The sequence below is a fragment of the Penicillium nucicola genome (genome assembly GCF_028828085.1).
Source record: "Penicillium nucicola strain IBT 29836 chromosome Unknown utg000006l, whole genome shotgun sequence".
Classification (NCBI taxonomy): Eukaryota; Fungi; Ascomycota; class Eurotiomycetes; order Eurotiales; family Aspergillaceae; genus Penicillium; species Penicillium nucicola.
In genome coordinates, this window is record NW_026643130.1 from 1610432 (window position 1) to 1632173 (window position 21742).

A 21742-nucleotide genomic window follows, 5' to 3' on the forward strand; every position below is an offset into this window, starting at 1 on the left:
ATACGAGGAGCCCCCTTTCCAATCAGATCCTGGACTGTCGCGTGTTGCACCTTGCCTTTTTGGGTTAGAGTCAGATCGGGGTTCGGGATCCCGGGTCCGATATCTTTTGCCCTAAATGGAGGCATTGCCAGGACATGTATGAATCTCGATAGAAGTAGGGGATGTGATGGAAGATAGCACCCAGCTGTAAAGTGCTGAAATAGAGCTAAGCATACTTGTATTTCTGTCAAAAACATTGCCGTTCATGTAGCACCAGCCAATGCCCCCAAGTCAATCTCACCCTGATATGATATGATATCCAGGCCATATCAGAAGTGAAACCATCAGTGGGCTCACAGCTGGAATTTCATAATGTCGAAGGAAGCATGGAATGCAGATGCTTGACGGCTTCATTTTGAACAGGGTGATTGCAAGATTGTGATCGCAATTGGCTGGGAATAGTAAAATTAAATTCTTAATCTTTCTTCAGGATAGTTAAAATTGTGTTATTCAGCTCGTTTTAGGCTGGCAAAGAGATAAGAAGGTATTCTGAACTTTGGACAGTGCATGCTTTATGGCGCCGTAAAATTTGATCTGAGAGATGTCTGTCTAAGAATCAACATTATAATCTTGTTGATATGCCCGAGCACACAAATCGTGTAAGTGTATGTCAAGTTCTTTAATAGGCAGATCATATGGTGGAGTAATCAAAGCACTTCCCTGTATCCCCAGTGAAGCATGAGTTCAGCCCACCAGGCTCTCCCTGCAGATGAATTTTCGACTTTAGACGAGATTTGCAAGATTCTCAGTATGTTACAGAGAATGGTTACGACCTACCAGAACTCGAGTAAAAAGAAGATAGCCTACAAGGAGCCCGGTGTCGTGGCGTGTGGAGTATAAATGCTCAGATATAAACCGGTTCTGGTCTGTGATTGGCTGCGTCGCGCTTTAAAGAGATCGACCAATAGGATTCCAAGAGCTATAAAAGAGCCCCACCCAAAGCCGCCTCATTCCTGCCCACGTGATCGAACGGTGACATTCACTTCTTGAGATTTTTCTCATTGACTGTTCATAATTTAAAAAAGGTTGAAAATGCGTCGATCAACACGACAAACAAGTCACAGCTTGGGTGACAATAATGAGCTGGAGGCTGTTGTTGACAATCCTGTCGAGGGCGACGTTAGCGTAGCCTTTCCCGAAGGCGGCCGAGAGGCATGGATCTGTTTGCTAGGATCATGTCTCATGATGTTCCCCTCATTTGGATTTCAGACTGCAGGTGAGGATAGGCAATGTCCCTTAGAATATTGCTGCTGCGAACATGAAAACTGACACTGTATAACTAGTCGGATCCGTGCAGGATTATATCAGCACCCACCAGTTGGCCGAATATGGCGATCGAGATGTTGGCTGGATCACTGCCGTACTAGTCTTTTTGACCTTGTTTCTTGGTGTCCAAGTTGGGCCGCTCTTTGATCGATATGGACCCAGAGTCTTGCTGATCAGTGGATCACTTGGAAGCTTTGCTTCGTATATACTCCTCGCAGAATGTACGAAGTACTGGCACTTCATGCTTTGCCTTGGTGTTCTCGGTGGACTGTCCGCAGCAATAGTTACAACTGTTTCTATTGCAGTCCTCAGCCACTGGTTTAATCGAAGACGCGCCCTTGCCTCTGGAATTTGTATGGGAGGATCATCAGCAGGCGGTGCCATTATCCCGTTAATGCTACGAACATTGTTTGACAAATACGGGTGGACATGGGCTATACGCACAGTCGCTTTTATGGCTCTGGGCTGCTACATGCTGGGAGTACTGCTTGTTAGAGGACGTCTGCCCACTGGCACCAAGAGCAGAGTGACGATTGACCTTGCAGCATTCAAATCACCCCGTCTATGCTTCCTTGCAGTGGCCGTGTTTTGCTTCGAGTTCATTATTTTTGGTTGTGCTGCGCTTCTACCTTCTTATGTCCGTTACAGCGGCTTCTCGGTGGACTTGCAGTTCTATTCTCTTACAGTCTTGAACAGCATGAGCCTTCTTGGCCGAGTGCTTCCTGGCTTTGCTGCTGACATGTTTGGTCGATTCAATATTCTATTATCCTTGGTTGTCATAACCATTATAATTATGGCTGCTGTTTGGCTGCCATATGGATCTCACGATGAAGGCACACTTTATGCAGTTGTGGCGATTTTCGGCTTCGGTTCTGGTGGATGGCTATCACTCGCCCCGGTTTGTGCAGGTCAGCTCTGTGATACGAAGGATTATGGGCGATTCTACGGCACAGTGTACTGTGTGGCTTCGTTCGGAGTCTTGCTCACTGTTCCAATTGGAGGACAGTTGCTACAGTCAACTACACCGCAGGTCCTCATTGGCTTCTACTCAGCCATTCTGCTTGTCGGACTCATTAGTGTTATACTGTCTCGATGGGCTATCTTGGACTGGAGTTGGAAGTGGAAAGCCAAGGTCTGATAGCCTTGAAATACAAGTTGTTTGTTAAATTCAATTGTTAGAAAGCTATCTCTAAGTTCTAGAAAGCCATCCTACCATAATTTAATGGCATCAAAAAGTTAACGTGGTCGGCAAGCGAGTGGGCCATGTAAGCGAGTGGGCCACCCAACCACTTTTTCGCATCCCGGTCTATCTATCTGTTTTCTATCAACCACCATGCCTCCAATTCGCGTCAGATCGAGCCAAAATTCCGTTCAGCAAGAAGGCCGTATCCTACTTGCTATACAGGCTATCAAGAGTAAAGAGATTAGCACTATTAGGCAGGCCGCAGACCAATTTCAGGTCCCCCGCACTACGCTCACGCGTCGACTACGCGGAACTACAAACCGCGCTGAATCTCGCGCAAATTGTCATAAAATGACACAAATTGAAGAGGAACTACTTCAGCAGCGGATACTATCGCTAGATCTACGTGGAGCAGCCCCTACACAAGCTCACGTACGAGAAATGGCGAATATCCTACTCGCGAAGCGTGGTTCTACCCCCATCCAAACCGTCGGCGAAAAATGGGTATATAACTTCACCCAACGCCATCCAGAGCTTTGTTCTCGCCTTTCACGACGATACGACTACCAGCGGGCACAGCAAGAGGATCCAAAGATTATTCAAGAGTGGTTCAACACTGTGCAAGCCACGATTCAGCAATACGGTATCCTTTCGGACGATATCTATAACTTTGACGAGACTGGCTTCGCAATGGGCCTTTGTGCGAATCAAAAAGTGATTACCCGATCAGAATACTACGGTCGGAGATCAGTTTTACAGCCAGGAAACCGTGAGTGGGTAACTGCAATCGAGTCAGTTAACGCTTCGGGGTGGGCGCTTCCACCGACCCTTATTTTTAAGGGTAAGCAATACAATCAAGCGTGGTTTAAAGACCTTCCACGCGACTGGCGTATCGAAGTTAGTGCGAACGGGTGGACGTCCGATAAGATCGGCCTTCGCTGGCTTCAAAAGCAATTTATTCCGTCGACAAATAGTCGTACGCATGGAAAATATCGACTCTTAGTCCTCGACGGACACGGAAGCCATCTTACGCCAGAATTCGATCAACTTTGCGCGGATCACGATATTATACCAATCTGTATGCCAGCGCATTCATCGCATCTTTTACAGCCTCTTGATATCGGATGTTTCGCGGTTTTGAAGCAATCGTACGGTACCTTAGTCGGTAACAAAATACGGCTCGGGATCAACCATATCGACAAGCTTAACTTCCTCCTAGCATATCCACAAGCTCGTGTCAACGCATTTAAAACAGACACAATCAAGAATAGCTTTCAAGCAGCAGGATTAGTACCATTCGATCCTCAAGAAGTGCTATCAAAGCTCAATATTCAACTTCGGACGCCGACGCCACCTTCCAGCCGTGGCAGTGACACAAGCGCATTTTACCCACATACACCCGCGAACGTTAACGAGCTTCTAAAGCAAGCATCCTCGATCAAAGAGTTCCTTAAGCAACGCTCAAATAGCCCACCCTCGCCTTCACAGGCAGCGCTAAACCAGCTTATTAAAGGCTGCCAAGTCGCAATGCAGAACGGTATACTTCTCGAGGAAGAAAACAAGCAACTACGTGCCGCCAACGCTACACAAAGGCAAAAGCGCGCTCGTGTGAATAGATGGATAGCCCACGATGACGGTTTATCAGTACAAGAAGCATTAGAGCTAGAGGAAGCTCACAATCAGTTCTTTCAGCCAAGAACAGGACCGAGGGTAGCGCTGGCGCAGGCTACGCAAGCACCGGTTATGCGGCGCCCACCTAAATGTGGTAAATGTAGCGAGATAGGGCACAAGAAGAATGCCTGTCTAAGAAGAGATTAATCAATATAATAGCGTTATGGTTGAGATATATCGATAAAAGTGTAGAAAAAGTGGTTGGGTGGCCCACTCGCTTACATGGCCCACTCGCTTGCCGACCACGTTAGTATTGGCCCAGTCGGTGTGTTCAACGCTCGACCAATCAAAAGCCATTTTGGATAAGCATAATACAGTACACCTGGGCACAACGGGGCCGTACCAACCAATGAACGCCGGGTAGTCCAGACCGCACGCCCTTCGCATGACCAAATGTGCTTTGGAAGCTTGTGATAAGATCCAGTTTCCTCCTCTTTGCCACCTAGCTGGGTCTCAATGCCATTTGACAATGAAGGCGGGCAAAACCATAACCCGTCGGAAAGCTCGGACTGGCTGTTTCACCTGCAAGTGAGTTTTCAAGAGCCATTATATGACGTGCAAGCTAACAATTCTCAAGGTTTCGGTACGATATATAGCCAGCGATGAAATCGTCTTGATAACTAACGATAGGGAACAGACACGTAAAATGTGACGAGCAAAAGCCAGCCTGCTTGCGGTGTACCAGTACCAAGCGAATATGCGAGGGTTATCCCGCAGTACCGCAATCCCTCTCTACTGAAAATGCATTGAGCGACGCGGAACGTCGATCCTTTGCCTTCTTTCGATCGCGCACAGTGCACAGAGTTTTTGGCCAACGGGACGCGGGCGATTGGGTTTCTGTGCTTCTGTATCTTGGACATAATGAAGTCTCAGTGAAGCACGCCATTACAGCGCTTGCATCCTTACATGAGAGTCTTGAGCCTAACAATACATCGACATGGATCCAAAAGTCTCCAAAACATGCCAGGGCGACCGCCGAAGTACTGGCCCTAAAACACTACAATGATGCCATTAAATCCTTGAGGGTTGAATCTCTCAATATGTCTTCAAGACCCGATCTTACTATGATATTGTGCATTCTTTTTATCTGCTTTGAACAATTCCGAAGTGGCGATGCTGCCTGTATTGTTCATTTGACCGCGGGGCTTAAATTACTCTATTGGTGGAGATCGAACACCAACAATTACACCAAATTGAAAGAATATTCTCGGCCAACATTGGAATTGATGAACGAGAAGATCACGCCTGTCTTTCAACGTCTACGCGTCCAGTTTTCTCTCTGTATGGACTCCCGCCACGCTCTCAGCAGAACAGGCATCAAGGCATGTCTGCCCGCCCCGACTATCCCGTCCTCTTACGCCTCTTTAGATCTTGCTCGAAGAGATTTCGATCGCGGCATGAACTATGTGTTCTCCACGCTCGAAAAGGAGCAGGTCACGGATTTTCAGCAGCCAAATATGAGTCCGATAATCATCTTACAGCGTTGGAAAGACGCACTGGATGCGTCTGACTTTGCGACAGAGCCCCCCGAGCTACGGAATTGCATACGGAAGCTGCTTGAACTATACTACTCCACCTCGGTCGTCATAACAGGGACTTATAACACGGAAAAAGAAGTAATATTTGACGACTATCTCGAAGCATTCCAATCTATTGTCAGACTTACCGAAGAAATTCTCGAGATATGGCAACTGGCACCGCAACAATTCAATCTTTTATTCAGTTTTGACCTCGGGATCACGCCGCCGATGTTTTTGGTTGCGTCTCGCTGCCGTGATTCGCAGACGAGATGGAAAGCAGTTAATTTGATGTTCCAGCCAACGTTCTACCACGGCGTTTGGCGGGATCAATACTCTGGTCTTTGTGCTCAGCGGATTGTGGAGCTTGAAGAGGATGGGCTTGAGAGAATCGGATGTTCTGTATACGTTCCGGAACACAGACGTATCAGGAAGATATCTGCTGACATTCAGGAGGAACATGGTCACATTATTATGAACTTCGTTCGGTGGCCGTATATCCCGGAATCTGAGATAATGTCTACTTTTATCCCGTTGGGAAGGGAGAATATTTGTTAATGTCCCTGGAACGATGAGGGATGAATTATAATATGTATATTACGTACGATGACATGACTTTCGGATACTTCATAGCTCCATCAATTAGAATCAATGAGACTTACATATAGTCCATGTTTTACCTGAAGTAGGAAGAGAGTTTGAAACTTGGACACTCGGGGTACACGATATACGTAGGGGGTTGCTAGCAGACTCAGGTACTATTTGTGGACTGCTAGGTGAGGATTGATGATTCATCTGGTTCAGTGACAACATTGAAGTTATGTCAAGGATTTGATACCTTATTAAATGTAAAATTGGACGTAAAATACAATACTCAAAATTGTGAAATGGGACTAACTTATTCGTTGTATCAAATTGCGGTCTTGTAGAAATTGACTATCAATAATTTGAATTTAATAACACTTTCAGGATCAGAATAATACTGTGGTTCCCGAGAGGGCAAAATGTCTTCCAAATATGATATATTGATGGGGATTGATATCCTGGGATCGCTGTTAAAAACCATGCATTTGATCCGAGCGAGACAAGTCAAATAACTCAAAGCCCGTTCCAAGCGATTTGCTCGTTGACAGTGTGGGTAACCGATGAAACTACCGTATTTGCGTCCTGACGTACGTCAATCACATAGTCCCGGGTCTTCACCACCCATGATTTCTGCCCAGATTCCCACTCGCTAAAGGCATACTTGTCCAAAGGTATTTCAACAACTTTGCTTTCCCCTGGGCTGAGCATCACTCCTTCAAAGCCCTTCAAGACGCCATCAACGTAGATCTGCACTACGTTTCGTCCAGCCACAGGTCCAACATTCGTGGCAGTAGCTGCAAGAACAACGTCAACAGGCGATTTACCCGACAGAGATTTGAGGAATATTTCAGAGAACTGAAACTGGGTATATGAAAGCCCAAACCCAAAAGGAAATAGCGGAAGGGGCTTGTTGCGAGCACGATATCCCATTTCCAGTCCCTCTTCATATCGAATATTCATATCGGGATCCGTTGGGAAGTTGCCAAATGAGGGGGAATCCTCGATACAATGGGGGAATGTAGTAGGAAGCTTCCCCGAAGGACTCACGTCACCGCTGATGATGTCTGCTAGTGCACTGCCCACTTCCTGACCGGCATACCAACACTGAAGCATAGCATCGATATCTTCAATCCACGGCATAGAAATAGGAGAGCCAGTTTGGTTCACCAAGACAGATTTTGGCGCTGCACTGGCCACCATTCGGATTAATTCATCCTGCAGAGGAGACAGCGACATTGATGAGCGGTCAAACGATTCAGATTCGAATTCTTTGTTGTTTGCGGTGAAGATAATCGAAACATCACTGTTAGTCGCGAGCTGCAATATATCTTCGCCAATGGGACTGTCGAGATTCTCATAGAATCCCACTCGCGTAGCCTGGGGTGTAATCTTGAAAATTGGCGACGGGACCGGAGCCACTGTCGACAGAGTATCAACTGTGACATGATACGCTCGGCCAGCCTCCATGTCGAGATTTGCTCGAATCTCGTAGTCTCCAGGCTGCATGACATATTCGACTCGGCAATCCTTGAATCCACTATGTTTCAAGATCACATCACCGTTCACACGAAGGATACTCTCCCCGCAGGCTGTCACTCCGAAGGCGTGAACGCCCGTTGTCTCGGGACGAAGGACAAAGCTCATTCGGCTGCAGTGCTTAGGAGCCAGCTCGGAGATTCGAGAGTCGATCACCAAAGTCTGTGTGGCTTCTAGGACTTCGTGATAGATTTTGTTTGTCCCGACTGTCCATCCATTGTACCAATAGCAGTCCACCCCAGGCGCTCCATCACTTGTTGTCATCAACGACAATGGAGCAGATGGAATCTTTTTGAAGATGGGAACTCCAGTGTGGTAGTGGATGTTGTCTTTCCCGAATCTTCTTTCGAGCGCATCCAGAGGAGAAACCACATAGGACGGAGTCAACGATGCGCTACCACCTCCATGGATGACTGGCGTGAATGCTGGAGCGCCAAAGACTGCAATCTTGAGGTTGTTTCTCGGCAAGATTGGAAGTGTGTTTGCTTCGTTTTTGAGTAAGACAATTCCCTGGGTCGCGATTTCACGCAGAAGCGCCGCGGTATCTTCATCCCTGGGGATATCTGCCTCTCGTTTCCCATCCTCTTCTCGTCCGACATTTGATGCAAGAGTCACCACATCCTTCACCAGAGAGTCGATCTGAGACTCTGGGATCTGGCCATCTTGGACAGCTGTTAGAAGATGCTCTCCCCTGAAGCGAGCAGGGCCTGGAAGTTCAAGAGCGACGCCTGCCAGCACCGAAGGAACTGTTGAGTAAACGCCCTCGAAGTCGGAAACGATCGCGCCCTTGAACCCCCACTCCTTCCGGAGAATGTCTTGCAAGAGGCCTGTATTCTCTGACATGAAAACATCATTGACGAGATTATACCTAGGGGAGAAGATCAGTGGCTTGCAGTAATACTCCGTAGCTCACGATACGTACGAGGTCATGATTGCCCAAGGCTTTGAGTTCTTCAACAGGACCTGAAAAGCGTATGCATAAAGCTCTCGGAGTGTCTTCTCGTCTACTCTCGTGTTCGAAGTCTTCCGGTTGGTCTCACACTCATTGCCAACGAAATGCTTTGGGCATGCCGAAACTCCCTGCGATTGGACTCCATTCACAAAAGCTGCGCCCAAGAGCCCTGACAAGGTCGGGTCTTCAGAATACGCCTCAAAGTTCCTGCCCCCTTGTGCTCATAGTCAGCATTCAATTCAAGTCAGAGCGATTGGAATAGGCTTACCTAAAGGCGACCGATGTAGATTGATTGTTGGCCCGAGTAGAAGACCGACGTTCTTTGCGTGGCATTCTTGGCCAATAATTTGGCCCATTCTCAGGGCTAAACTGGGGTTGAAGGTTGATCCAACGCATGCTGCGCAAGGGAAACATGTCGCTTTCGTCGATGCATGAATTGACTCTCCTCGAACGCCATTGGGACCGTCGCTATACTATGGGGAAAATATGCATAAGTTACATAGCACATACACATTTCCAATCGAACAAGATACACACCTTGATCGGTTTAATGCCATGATGTGGCAGACTAGTCGTGCGCCAATAAGACTCCCCCGCTAATAAGGAAATCTTTTCTTCCAACGAGAGCGACTTGATTAAAGATTCAGCCATTTTTTTCCTTTTCCAGATCTGTTCCAATACGAACAAGAATATATTTTGCTTCCTTTTAATTGGTCGCCTGTCCACTGCCCGCTAAGATGTCCACTGGAATATCCGACTGTCCACTGTCCACTTCCCCGGCACTTGAACTTTCCCCGGATTTGAACGGGCGTCGATAGATCTTCAATCCATTTAAGATGGCCTCGTGTCCAGAGTGCTAGGGCTGTCCACTTGATCTATCATAAATCACTAACGTTATCATGGAAGAATTTGTCAAGTCATCCTCTTCTCACATTGAGTGGGAGGAGCCGAGGTTCCTGCAAGCCGATCGGGAGTTGAGCCTGGTGGGCGCCATCAAGAAGCATTGGAGGGCATTACTGATATGTAAGATCCGACCTATCGATTGACTTCATGCTGTATTCCCGGCTAATCCTACGACCAGGTAGCATTTCCTTCAGCGCCGGTACGATGTTCGGCTACGATACCATTGTGAACGGGGCATCGATTTCCATGCCGGCATTCATGATGTACTTCGGAGAGAAAGATGCAACAGGACTATATCTCCCATCATTATGGACTGCCTTGTGGACGTCCATGTCTGCGCTTGCTCAAGCGCTCTCGGCCACCTGCACCGGATTCCTGGCTGATCGCATCGGCCGGAAATGGTCCGGCGTCATTGCTGGTGTTATTGCCTTGGTCGGTGCATCAGTGCAGTACACTGCTCACACCAGGAGCGCTTTGCTCGGCGGCAAGATCATCGGTGGACTGGGCATTGGAATGGCCATGTCGTCTGGTATGACCTATGCCTCCGAGGTCGTCCCTCCCATGCTTGTCCCTGGCGTGCAGCAGGCTCTGGTGGTATTCATTCTCATCATGCAGGCCTTGGCCATGGGCATTATTCGGATTTTCGTCACAGATATGTCGGAAATGGCGTTCCGGACCGTCTTCGCTATTCAATGGGGTGTGGGCGGGCTTGTCGCCATTGCATTTGCTGTTGCACCAGAGTACGTATTTCCATGAATCCCTTTGACTTACTCAACGGCTTACGAGTGTCGGTTTTAAGGTCCCCTGTCTACTGTATCATCAACAAGCGCGAAGAAAGCGCAAAGAAGCTGTTCAAATGGCTCTATCGTGACGAGGTCGATCGCGAGGAGCGCTACAACCACCTGGTAAAGACCATCCAGGAAGAGAACAGTCAACGCGATGAAAACCAATCAAGCTATATTGAATGCTTCCAGGGAGTGAATTTCAAGAGGACCCTAACCATGATGTTCCTCTTCGGCCTCGTCAATTTAGGTGGTGGGCCCTTCCTCTCACAATCAATTTACTTCCTCATCTCCGTCGGCCTACCGACAGTGCATGTTTTCGATATCTCGATAGGAGGATTTGGACTGGCCATCGTTCTCATCATTGCCAGCGGAATCGCATTAAAGAACGTGCGACGCAGGAACATCTTGATCTGGGGATGCGTGATCAACTTCCTCTTCAATCTGATTGTTGGGGCTCTTTATTGGGCTCATGGTACTGGTCCCAAGTGGGCTATTGCGATCTTCATGTATGCATCCGACGCACCTTATCCTATCTCGATGGAGACAGCATGCTGACCATAATATAGGAACGTTCTCATCTCCTTGCAGGCTAGTTTGATGCAAGCCCCAGGCTGGTCAATTGCAGCTGAAATCTCCAGTTATCGGCTGCGCGCAAAGTCTATGTCTCTGGGAATGATGGCACAGACTTTCAGCACTTGGCTCGTGACTTTTGTCGTGCCATATATGTATAACGTCGATTCTGGTAACTTGGGTGCTCGGACTGGGTTGGTCTTTGCTGGTGTGTCGGTGTTGCTTATTTGGGGTGCGTGGGCTATAGTTCCTGATACCACTGGGCTCTCGACCGAGGACATTGATAATCTTTACGAGGCCAAGGTTTCGGCTAGGAAGTTTACTAGTAATAAGGAGGCTGCCTCGTCACCTGGTGGGGATGTTTGAGCTGTTACCCATCTGTATATATTTTTGCTTGTCATTACACTTGTCCTAAGAAATGAATCTCAAATCTTCGCATACAACACATTCAATGCAGCTGTTATAATTTTAGAGCGAGCTTTATTCACGCTAGGTTTGAACAGTTAAAATAGAATCAAGAACGACATGGCTAATGACATAAATCCTCACGCGCTGTAGATGCCTTCCCCCTATGACACAAAAGCAACGCCAAATTAAGCGACGCATTCCAAGGCGTCATTTTACTAATAACATCAGCAGCAGCAAACAAGATCAAGTTCGTCTTGGAAGTATTGTGCTTCCGAACGACATCACTCTCTTGATCCCTCGCCCGATCCAAAGCCTCCTTCACAACCGCGAAAAACCCATCCGAAGCCTCAAACCCGTCCATTTTATCTCTCAAAAACCGAATCTGCGCTGGATCCGCACAGCTCACTAGCATCCACACAAACGCCTCTCCAAGAAAACAGGCTATTATCTCAGGGGGCTCTGTCATCCGCGATGACCCGGACTCACCAGTTGGCGAATTGGGCTGCACGCGTAGATCGCGGATCAATTCCAAGCAATGCGTGAGCATTGAGCTGACATCTTCGGGATGATTTGTGAGAATCCTATGCATCATTCCTATTGCCGGTGTTATTTCTGCCGGACCTGACTTTCCGAGTGCGTTTTGAAGATCCACGATTGGGACGTGGAGAGTGAGATGGCCGAGGCGGTGGTAGACCTGCGAACTCTCGTGGAAGTATCGAGAGGTTTCATAGACGGCCACATCTGGTGCTGGTAATGATGCGTAGGCATGTTCCCAGGCAAGTAGCATTTCTAGAAATTCTGTCAAGATGCTGTGCGGACGATGAAGGGGCTTGAACGTACTTGAAATAAGCTCCTTGCGCTCAGCGAGTGTCCTACATACTTCTTGTTCTGGGGGTGACAAGCTAGAGTCTGGATGACGACTGGATAAGCATCTTGTTACAAGGTAGGCGTAATGAGGTTGGATCTCGGGCTCAATGGTAGCCGTGAAGAGGCTGCTCGCTGGAGAATTGGGTTCATTTGCTCTTGGCACTTGCCATATCTCTGCATCTAGAGTTGCCTCGGAGACCATTGAGATCTGCTGCGACAGCTCGAAGGATTGGACCAAAATGGTCGTTAGAATAAGATGTCGTGTCCAAGAGTTGAGACTTATTGATGAGGAGAAAGATGTTTGGCGAAGGAACATATTCGATGAGGTATTGTGCGAGCCATGGCCCAGATTCAAGGGCCCCAAGAAGGGGCTTACTGCGGAGGCAAAGGTTCTCGCAGGCGGGACAGAGGCAGAGCCCAGTAAGGCTTTCCACCGATTGGCGCTTGCAGCATGCCAAAAATCTTCGTCGCAGGGGCACTCGGTGGTCATCACCTCTGCTAGACTGATCGAAGCTGGCAGGTATAGCAAGCAGGGAAAAATGCAGTCCAGGCCGTAAATCACCCACATAAGTCTCTTCCTGGATTCTTTCAAGATCCACCTTTGCCATTGACTGTCCAAACTATTACCGAATCTCTTCAGGTCGTCTCTTGCGAAGATGAATTCGCTGTTGTGGATCTGGCGGCAATAGCTGACAACCGAACCACGCAGGCTCTCTGATAGCTCGAACAATCGCTTATTGCCGCACCACAGGCCTGCGTAGCAGATTAGTGCAAGAGCATAGACGAACAAAGGATCTCTCATGAATCTGTTGTTCATCTCAAGTGCAATCTGCGAGCTCAGTCTTGCCATGTCAACAAGTACAATTGAAAATCGGCACGTGTGTCTTTCACGGCTGTATATAGCGCCTATGGCAATCATAACGGCAAGAAGAGGGTCGGGGAGTTCGTCGCAGGATTTCAAAGATGATCGATGTATAACCGGCATCTGATGCTCAAAGCGCGCGAAGAACAGTCCGATGAAGATGTTTGTAGTTGCCAATTCTGGAAAATGAAGAGAGTGAAGATTGAACCCTCTCCTGGCTGGTTCTACGAGGAAGGCCATGAGTCTTTCATATCGCTGCTGGGAGATATCAAAGGATGGGTCATGATGCCGTCTCAACGAATGGATTTTGGGTAGCTCGATTGGCTTTGCGGCTGTAATTGCCTGAGAGCCAGGATCCCATCTATATGGCCATTTGTCCTCTTCAGAGGCTTCGTTGGGCGGAGATGTCGGTCGAATCATTCGCTCGCCCCTATCAGTGAAAGTACTTGAACTTTGGTCATGGTTTGAACCTGTTACTTGGCCGTTCTCGATATCCATTGCCAGAATTGGCGCGGCGTTGAACGGTGGCATGGACCCCGATTCTAGCAGCACCGACATGATATCATCATCAAAACACATATCCTCGAATAAGCATGGCTCTTGCATCCATCGAACTAGATCATCGTCGAAGCTATTATTAGGCGATTCATTTGTCCAATGATTGGGCTGCCTGCTTTCAACTTGAGCTTCAGGACCATCAGATTGGTCTATATCCATATTCAATGAATGAAGAGGAGTCCAATCATGGCCCATGTCATGGTGGGCCTCGACTTGCGGATATGCCTGATCAGCCGGCGGATCGAAGCCAGCTGAACCAGCAACACGGCGCCTGTCAGCCGGCCGATTGTCACGTAGCGCGTCGGACGGCGTGTGCGGCGAGGCAAGCCCATTGTCATTTGGGGATGCAGTTTGCGGTTGGGACGCCACAATCACACTAGGTGACTGCTGCGTCCTGTGAATTTCCTCATGACGCTGACGTACATCACTTCTCGTGAACTCTTTGCCACATACTGGACAGCGATGTAACTTTTGGGGTTTATCTATGGTACGGAGCAATCAGCATGCAAAACTAAACTGTGGATCAGAGACTGACGGATCCGAGCATGGCGAGCAAGATTCTCCCGCCGAGAAAACTCCTTTGGACATAATGCGCACCTGAAGCGCGTTGAGTCTGGGGTTGAGGTAGACATGGGGAAGTGGACAGTGGACAGTGGACACACCCCCATTTAAACAACTATGCAGATTGTGGGGAAATGCATCATGTGAGACGCTAGAGGCAAAATCCAGCTCAAGTGAAGTTAGTGAATTAATTGAGTCAATCAGAGCAAGCCAGTCTAGCCCAAGCCAGTCAAGCCAGAGCCAGTCAAGCCCTAAGTCTCGTGATTTGTCCCCGGGTTCGGGGTAAATCGTGCCGGTCGGTATATCCGAGATCGTGAGAGCCGCCGATTGTCTATATGAGCCACAGAGAGCGCAGAGGGCGGATTTTCTTCTTTATTTGCATATTTGCATGTTTGCACATAAGAAACGAGATGGCTTCCCCGAGTTGGACACAGGCGCCACCATGGATCTGGCTTCCAACACATACCGAGGATGAAAGTCAACCCGGTCGGTATTTTCTGTTTCGCAAAAGCTTCCAGTGGACTCGGCCGTATGGGATCCGCGAGCTTCCAGTTCATGTTTCTGCAGATAGTCGATACCGGCTGTTTGTAAATGGTCATCGGGTTAGTTTTGGTCCTTGCAAGAGCTACCCGGAACGATGGTACTATGAGACGGTTGATATTCTACCTTATCTCACCGAAGGAGAGAACGTCATTAGCGCACGAGTCTTGCGCTATTCTCGTGTTCATACTGGCTCTTCGTCTATCATAAGTACCGAATTGCCTGGTCTTATGGTGTATGGCGAATCGGAAGTAAGTGACTGAAAGCCAGACGTGGTTTGTGCTGTCCATTCGCGGGTCACTAACATTTCAACAGGGAGATTCAGTGTCTACGGATACTTCGTGGAAGTGTGTTCAAGAAACCACTCGACAGATCATTCCTCATTCGGAATGGAACTATCTACTGGGCCCACCGTTCATGTCAAACAACGAGAGAGTATCAGAAGCAAAATCATTTTCTGGGTGGAAGCTGCCAGCTTTCGACGACACTACGTGGGAATCCGCCATCTTGCAATTCCGCCCAGTGAAGATGTTACCAATACAGCGACCATGGAAACTGACTGAGCGGCCGATTCCAGCTCTACCGGAGATCCAAGGCAGATTTGATGGAATTGTAAAATGCGAGGGGTCACTCACCCATCAACACTGGAATGATTTCATCAAAGGCGAACAGGAACTTATCGTGCCCGCTGGACAGACTGTCACTGTTGACATTGAATGCACATCTATGACTACAGCATTTGTCAACCTTCAATGTGGCGGGGGACTGGGGTCAATAATAACCCTGCTCTACTCTGAGTGCTACGAGAAAGATCTTGGAATTGACATCGCTCCTTTCCCCATGCCAAGAACCAAGCTCCTCCGGTCTGACTCCACCGGCCGGCTATATGGAGTGAAAGATATCTATACGGTGACCGACGGGCAAGAAGAACACACATTTGAGCCATTCTGGTTCCGAGCATTCCGATACATACAACTACACATCAAGACATCATCTCAACCTCTCAATCTAAAGGGTCTTACTCTCCGCGAGACGTCTTACCCACTGGATATCACGACCAAGATCCAGGCAGGACCAGAGCTCAACAAGATCTGGGATGTCAGTTTACAGACGCTACGGAACTGTCGACACGAAACCTACGAGGACTGTCCGTTCTACGAACAAAACCAATTCGCGTCTGATTCTCGACTACAAATGCTGTTCACATACCAGCTTTCATCGGACGATCGACTCGCCAGAAAGACGTTGGAAGAATTCCACGCCAGCCAGTGCCCCGATGGACTGATCAAGGCGCAATTCCCGGCTGGATTTAACAGTAAGCAGATTCCCCAGTTTTCATTATACTGGATTGCCATGGTATGGGATCACATGCAGTATTTTGCCGATACGGCACTCGTCCGACGGTATCTGAGCACCATTGACGGAATTCTCAACCACTTTGATGAGCGCATCAACGAGCTAGGACTCGTCGGCCGATTCGAAGATGATACATGGCCTTTCATCGATTGGGTGACACAATGGTCTGTTCCGGGGAAGATCTTCCAATCGTGCATGCCCCAATCGTACACCACAGCAGGCGCAGCCACATTCAACACTCTCTTATACATCGTGGCATTGATGCAAGCCGCCGATATGTCCAAGTTTATGGGACGAAACGATACCGCCTCCGAGTATTTGACTCGAGCACAGGCCCTCCGAGACGCAGTGAACGCCCACTGCGTCGCAGACGGCGTTTACCTGGATGGACCATCCACGAAAGAATACAGCCAACACAGCCAAGTGTTTGCCGTGCTCTCGGAAACAATCACCGGTCCAGCAGCGCGGGAGCTCATGGTCCGAGCAATGTACGATTCCACGCTTGTCCAGTGCTCCAGCGCACTACAATTCTACGTGTTCCGCGCGGTCGAGAAAGTCGGCCTGTACAACAAGATGTTCCCGGCCCTTTTGGACCCGTGGAGACGGATGCTGGCGGATGACCTGACGACGTGGGCCGAGTTCGAGGAGAATCCTCGGAGCGACTGTCACGGGTGGAGTGCCTGTCCAGTCAATGAAATCGTTACCCAATTGTATGGTGTCAAGCCTGCCCAGCCGGGCTTCGCGCGTCTCCGCATTGAGCCACAGATGGATCTTATGCCGACAGGCGAGGGAACGTTTGTTACTCCTGCGGGGAAGATTAGGTTGAAGTGGACGGAGGATGGGAATTTGGAGGTGGAGATCTCGAGGGATGTCGAGGCGGATGTTTTCTTTAGGGGTGCTGTTTATACTATGAAGTTCGTGGCTGGGAGGGCAGTCAATTTTCTGAAAGAGACCGAGTCTATGGTGATCATTTGAAGGGCATGGTTTTGTTTTCGGAGTATGAGGTGTTTCTCCGAGTTCAGTACGCTCCACGTCTTTACGAGATTAGCTTTGGTACGTTCTGCAGACGATGCCCTATTGTATTTGTTTCATTTTGCCACAACTCAGTGCCTACGACCCGGTTTATTTTCGTGAAGCAGCTGTCCCAGTTCGCGGAGCAAAGATCTGAAAAAGCATTCGGTGACTGCCCGAGTGGAGCCCCAAATTAAGCTCATCGAGTCCCAACGTTGCTGTTACTTAACAGTTGGAGTCGCTTGGAGTCGGTCGACGTCTTGGTTCGAAACTGTGTTTTTTTCGTAATGAATATTTGCAGGATTCCGCAAACCCACGATTTTTACATAACTTTTTCGTAGAATTCGCCAGTGGAATATGGGGAAATTGGCCTCCATAGTTGAATAGATATATTCTCTCGCACCAACACGACTCTCTCCCATAATCATAATAATCTCCCCCCAACAGTAAACACAGCGCAAACCTCCCAACATGGTCCACCACATCCACATCGCCGTCCTAGACGTCGACATCCCAGCCCGCCAGCTCTACGAGGCACGCGGACTCTGCAGCGCGCACTTCCGCACAATTCTCCGCGAAACCGCCGCACGCCTGAATGAAACCTTTTTCGCCGATAAAGACCAACTCGAAGTGAGAATCACACCATACGACATCCGCGGCGGCCACTACCCGGACTTTTATAAGCTGCGCGGCGACACCACGCAGAATGCAATCCCAGTGGCCGCGCCCATCGACGCAGTCCTGATCACCGGCGGCTCGCCAGGCGTATACGAGCTAGCCCACTCGCCCTGGATGCAAACATTAGAAAAATTCGTGCAAAGAGTCTACCATGAATACCCGCAAGTGCGAATCCTAGGCACGTGCTTCGGCCACCAGATGATTTCGCACGCGCTCGTGCGCAACGAAGAAGACAGCGAGCGCGACGTCTGGGTCGAGAAGTGCCCGCTCGGCCGCGAAGTCGGCGTTTATACCGTGCAGCTGGAGAAGGCGTTCCTGGCGTCGTTCCCGGCGGCGCTGGGGCAGCTGCCTGAGGGCAAGTTGCGCATTCAGATGTTCCACGGGGATCGGGTTATGGCTGTTGCGAAGGGGACGCCTGTGTCGCTGGTGGAGTCGCCGCCTGTGTCGCTGCCTGCGCCGTGGGTTAATATTGGTAGTACGCCTATCTGCCCGATTCAGGGTCTTTATCATCCTGGCAGGGTCTTGTCTGTGCAGGGCCATTATGAGATGGATGCTTTTGGTATGACTAAGATGTGTCTGGAGTCGGCGCCGGTTATGGGGTGGAAGGAGTCGAAGCTGGCGCTGTTCTTGGAGCAGGTTGGGGATGATCTTAAGGAGGGGGGGCAGGATGATTCCAAGGCTTTTGCTTCTGCTGTTGTTTGTTTCTTGGCTGGAGTTGAGCAATGATGTTTGCTGGGATATAATGTTATAATTAAAAATAAAAGTTCATTCTGGGTTTCCTTCACTATGTTGATCGATTTGGTTATAGGCACCGGCCTAGGGGCAGGCGGGATGAATGAGTAATCACCATTGTAGTAGATCAAAGTCCACAGGGAAGAACAATGGGCAATTGCTGTCCAAAGGCCTACTCGTGCCGAATTAGAAAGAGAATTTCCAACATAGAGTGTGTGGGTCAGGAACTAACCGAGTGGAACTTGTGGACATTGGAGTCGATCTTTGGACCAACCAAATACCCTTGAAGATATTTGATTCGCTCCAAAGACGATGAACACATTCGGTCTCCATACTCACGCGTGCAGATCAGTTTAAACATTGTTATTCTCCAAATCAAGAACCAATTTTCGAACAAACACACCCACCTCATCAAGGTGAGCGCCAAGCCATTCCTGGAACCCATAATTCCTAGTATTATCACTCTCAAACGTATGCAAGCCAGAGTGACCACCGGGGCCAAAGCGCATAAACCGTCTCCGGTCCGAGTATGGCTCCCAAGGCTGCTGACCATGAGCAAAAGCAGACCAGATCCGAGCAGCCTCCAGAGAAACCTGCTGCGTTGAAGGCGGACAATTTTGGAACTCATTCAAATGCAAGAGCAGGGCACACAGACCGTGATAGGAAAGGCCACAAGTTGGTCCGGGGAACGGCGAGGGTTCTTCCCAGTGGTACATGTATACATGATCCCTCCACAGATCAGAGTTTCGGGAGGCTTCTGCAATGCCAACGTGCGAGTAATTGAAAATTGTATTCCCGACAAGAAGTCGGAATGCTTTGCGGAAGCTTTCCTCGGACTGGGATTGGCGTGTGAAGCCAAAGTGAGTGTATAGTTCCGTTGCTGTTTGGGCTGGGAGTGCATTGTCAACCAGCTCATGGAAGCGGTCTTGGGGTAGACGTTTGAGAAGGCCATCAAAGATAATGGCCTCAACGTTCGTGTCTCCCTGGATAATTTCTTTGCATCTTGTGTTCGCCACGTTATCGTTGTATTTCCAGCCTTGTTTCAAAAGAATGCCATCAATCGAAGGACCCATTGCCGCAGGGCTCGAATTTCTAAGAATATCGAGAACATCCAGTTCTCTGAGCTTTGCTGTTCTTTCAGAAGCAGTAGGTGCGTCGGCGCCTGTTTTGCGGCACAGGCTGTCCCACTCTTCCTGATAAATCTCTGATCGAAGAGGACTCAAAATAGGCGCGGCACCTGACATCATGATCGCCCGGTCGAAGAGTGCATGTTCAGCAAGTAGATGCATGTGAATACTGACACTTCCGGCACTTACGCCGAAGACAGTAATATTAGACGGATCACCGCCAAAGTCGCAAATATGTCTGTTTACCCACTCTAGAGCATTTCGCTGATCAATGAGACCGAAATTCCCAACAGGGGATTCTTTCGATCCCCCACTGAGCTCCTCAGCCAGATCATCCGACGCCGAGAACCCTAGTGGGCCGAGCCGGTAGTTGATCTGCACGAGAATGACTGGGGTGCCAGTTTTCCGTGATTGTGCGACAAACGCCTGTGGGCGATATCTAGCGACGGAATTGGCCCCGAATGCGAAAGCACCACTGGCGATTGGTGTTAGTTTGCATTGCCGCCTCAATCCATGTTACTTGACCGAGCAGAACATACCCATGGATCCACACCATGACTGGAAGTGGTTTCGCCTTCCCTGCTCCTAAAGCCTCTTGGGGAACAGCAATGTTCATGTTCAAACAATTGAATTCATCATCTCCGGGAAGAGGATCATTGGTGCCGCCAGCAACCAGCACCATGCCCGAAAGCTGTGGACATCTCGGTCCCATCTTTGTGGCATTGAATCCATTCTCAAGGGAGTGTAACGTCTCACTATGAGTCCAGCGTTTTGGGAATGTCGCATACGGGATTCCTCTAAACAAGGCAATGCTGTTGTCTTTATCGACAGCTCCGACGACATCCGCCCCCAACGAAGACGCTTGAATAGATATCGTGTCTAATGTGGCCATTGCAAAGAGATACTTCCAGTAACGGAGTCAAGAGATGAAATGGTGAACATGTTTGGGGGGACATCCGGATAAACGAATGTTGCGCCTGCGGGGCGGGGTGGAGAGCCAGGACTGTGAACGTGATCAGTGAAGCTACGGACATTTTTGTAGAATAGGGCTGGCTTTTTCTGAATGAGGAATGGAGGCCTTGACTAGGAGCGTGATATGTGATATGTCTTGGGATGCCCATCTTACATGCAACGGACGACAAGTCGGATTTTCGGATATAAACCAAAGAATTTTGAAGCGGTCGAGACATCACCGCTGATGGTACACATCCTAATAACGTGGAATACGAGTAGATGGCTAGGATATGGTTGAATGGCATTCAAGAGGCCGCGATGAGAGGGTATATCTAAGAGCCTGAGATGTAGAGTTATCTCTATTTTCTTTGTATGGAATCAAAACATTGGTCTTTTCGTAGATGTATGAGTGGCCTTGAAGATCTCGCAATCAATGCTGCTGACCACTGTGGTGCTTGAAAGCAAGCGCTGCAGTCGTTAGTATTTCCGGTTACTCAAGACTTCACGAAGAGCTCCAGGAGTTGTCGGCCCTTCGGTATAAGTAGCAAGCGCGAGTATGATAGCTTCCACATGGTGGCAATATTCATGGACAATATAACCCTCAGCTTCCTCCATTTCCAGTAAGATGTGTGCAATACACTCTAGGAAATATATATACATAAACAGAAACCAGCAATTCACCTTCGTGGAACTTTCAGAGTTCAATTTCGCTCCGAGTGTAAACGTGACGCCCAATTTTCGACCTGCAGACAGCTCTGGCGGGGTTTACCCCCAGTACTTTTGATTTTCGTTGCATAGCATTGCATACAGCTGAAATCTCTATTTTACAGTGTCAAGCATCTTGCTGTCCGGAAATGAGCCCTCACGCGGTGATTCTATGTGTTACCGAAAAGTCCTGAGCTAGTAGCGCCGGCGATGAGTTGCCTCGCCAAAATCTCATCCCAACTTACAGTACTCTCGGGAAAGTCCCGCAGAAAGTGTTCAAAAGGATTGTTTAAGCTGCTTTAGATTTACTAGATAAAGCTTCTCAAATTTCGCTGTTATCCATCCATCTACCTTGTCAGCATCGGATTGAATCATT

At 48.8% G+C, this 21742-nt stretch overlaps 8 protein-coding genes across 8 annotated transcripts; 5 read left to right on the top strand and 3 right to left on the bottom strand.

The window, feature by feature from the left end:
- Positions 1 to 1071: 1071 nt before the first annotated feature.
- N7511_006612 (putative MFS monocarboxylate transporter) lies at positions 1072 to 2443 on the top strand (the record flags this gene model as incomplete). Its single annotated transcript, XM_057128989.1, has 2 exons — positions 1072 to 1255; positions 1323 to 2443. 2 exons carry the CDS (start codon positions 1072 to 1074, stop codon positions 2441 to 2443), a joined length of 1305 nt encoding a protein of 434 aa, XP_056983545.1.
- A 2185-nt stretch (positions 2444 to 4628) lies between these two features.
- Positions 4629 to 6234, top strand: N7511_006613 (Zn(II)2Cys6 transcription factor domain-containing protein; the record flags this gene model as incomplete). The annotated part of the gene is made up of 2 exons (XM_057128990.1): positions 4629 to 4687; positions 4797 to 6234. The coding sequence occupies 2 exons, from the start codon at positions 4629 to 4631 to the stop codon at positions 6232 to 6234; spliced, it is 1497 nt and encodes a 498-aa protein (XP_056983546.1).
- Positions 6235 to 6774: 540 nt separating this feature from the next.
- On the bottom strand, positions 6775 to 9105 carry N7511_006614 (beta-glucosidase; the record flags this gene model as incomplete). The annotated part of the gene is made up of 3 exons (XM_057128991.1): positions 6775 to 8665; positions 8720 to 8963; positions 9018 to 9105. 3 exons carry the CDS (start codon positions 9103 to 9105, stop codon positions 6775 to 6777), a joined length of 2223 nt encoding a protein of 740 aa, XP_056983547.1.
- Positions 9106 to 9648: 543 nt separating this feature from the next.
- N7511_006615 (uncharacterized protein) lies at positions 9649 to 11373 on the top strand (the record flags this gene model as incomplete). The annotated part of the gene is made up of 4 exons (XM_057128992.1): positions 9649 to 9772; positions 9831 to 10392; positions 10452 to 10943; positions 11004 to 11373. 4 exons carry the CDS (start codon positions 9649 to 9651, stop codon positions 11371 to 11373), a joined length of 1548 nt encoding a protein of 515 aa, XP_056983548.1.
- A 163-nt stretch (positions 11374 to 11536) lies between these two features.
- On the bottom strand, positions 11537 to 14334 carry N7511_006616 (uncharacterized protein; the record flags this gene model as incomplete). Its single annotated transcript, XM_057128993.1, has 2 exons — positions 11537 to 14154; positions 14238 to 14334. 2 exons carry the CDS (start codon positions 14332 to 14334, stop codon positions 11537 to 11539), a joined length of 2715 nt encoding a protein of 904 aa, XP_056983549.1.
- Positions 14335 to 14673: 339 nt separating this feature from the next.
- On the top strand, positions 14674 to 17134 carry N7511_006617 (uncharacterized protein; the record flags this gene model as incomplete). The annotated part of the gene is made up of 2 exons (XM_057128994.1): positions 14674 to 15058; positions 15129 to 17134. The coding sequence occupies 2 exons, from the start codon at positions 14674 to 14676 to the stop codon at positions 17132 to 17134; spliced, it is 2391 nt and encodes a 796-aa protein (XP_056983550.1).
- Positions 17135 to 17641: 507 nt separating this feature from the next.
- Positions 17642 to 18574, top strand: N7511_006618 (type 1 glutamine amidotransferase; the record flags this gene model as incomplete). Its single annotated transcript, XM_057128995.1, has 1 exon — positions 17642 to 18574. One exon carries the CDS (start codon positions 17642 to 17644, stop codon positions 18572 to 18574), a length of 933 nt encoding a protein of 310 aa, XP_056983551.1.
- A 359-nt stretch (positions 18575 to 18933) lies between these two features.
- Positions 18934 to 20599, bottom strand: N7511_006619 (uncharacterized protein; the record flags this gene model as incomplete). Its single annotated transcript, XM_057128996.1, has 2 exons — positions 18934 to 20182; positions 20247 to 20599. The coding sequence occupies 2 exons, from the start codon at positions 20597 to 20599 to the stop codon at positions 18934 to 18936; spliced, it is 1602 nt and encodes a 533-aa protein (XP_056983552.1).
- Between the last annotated feature and the right edge of the window lie 1143 nt (positions 20600 to 21742).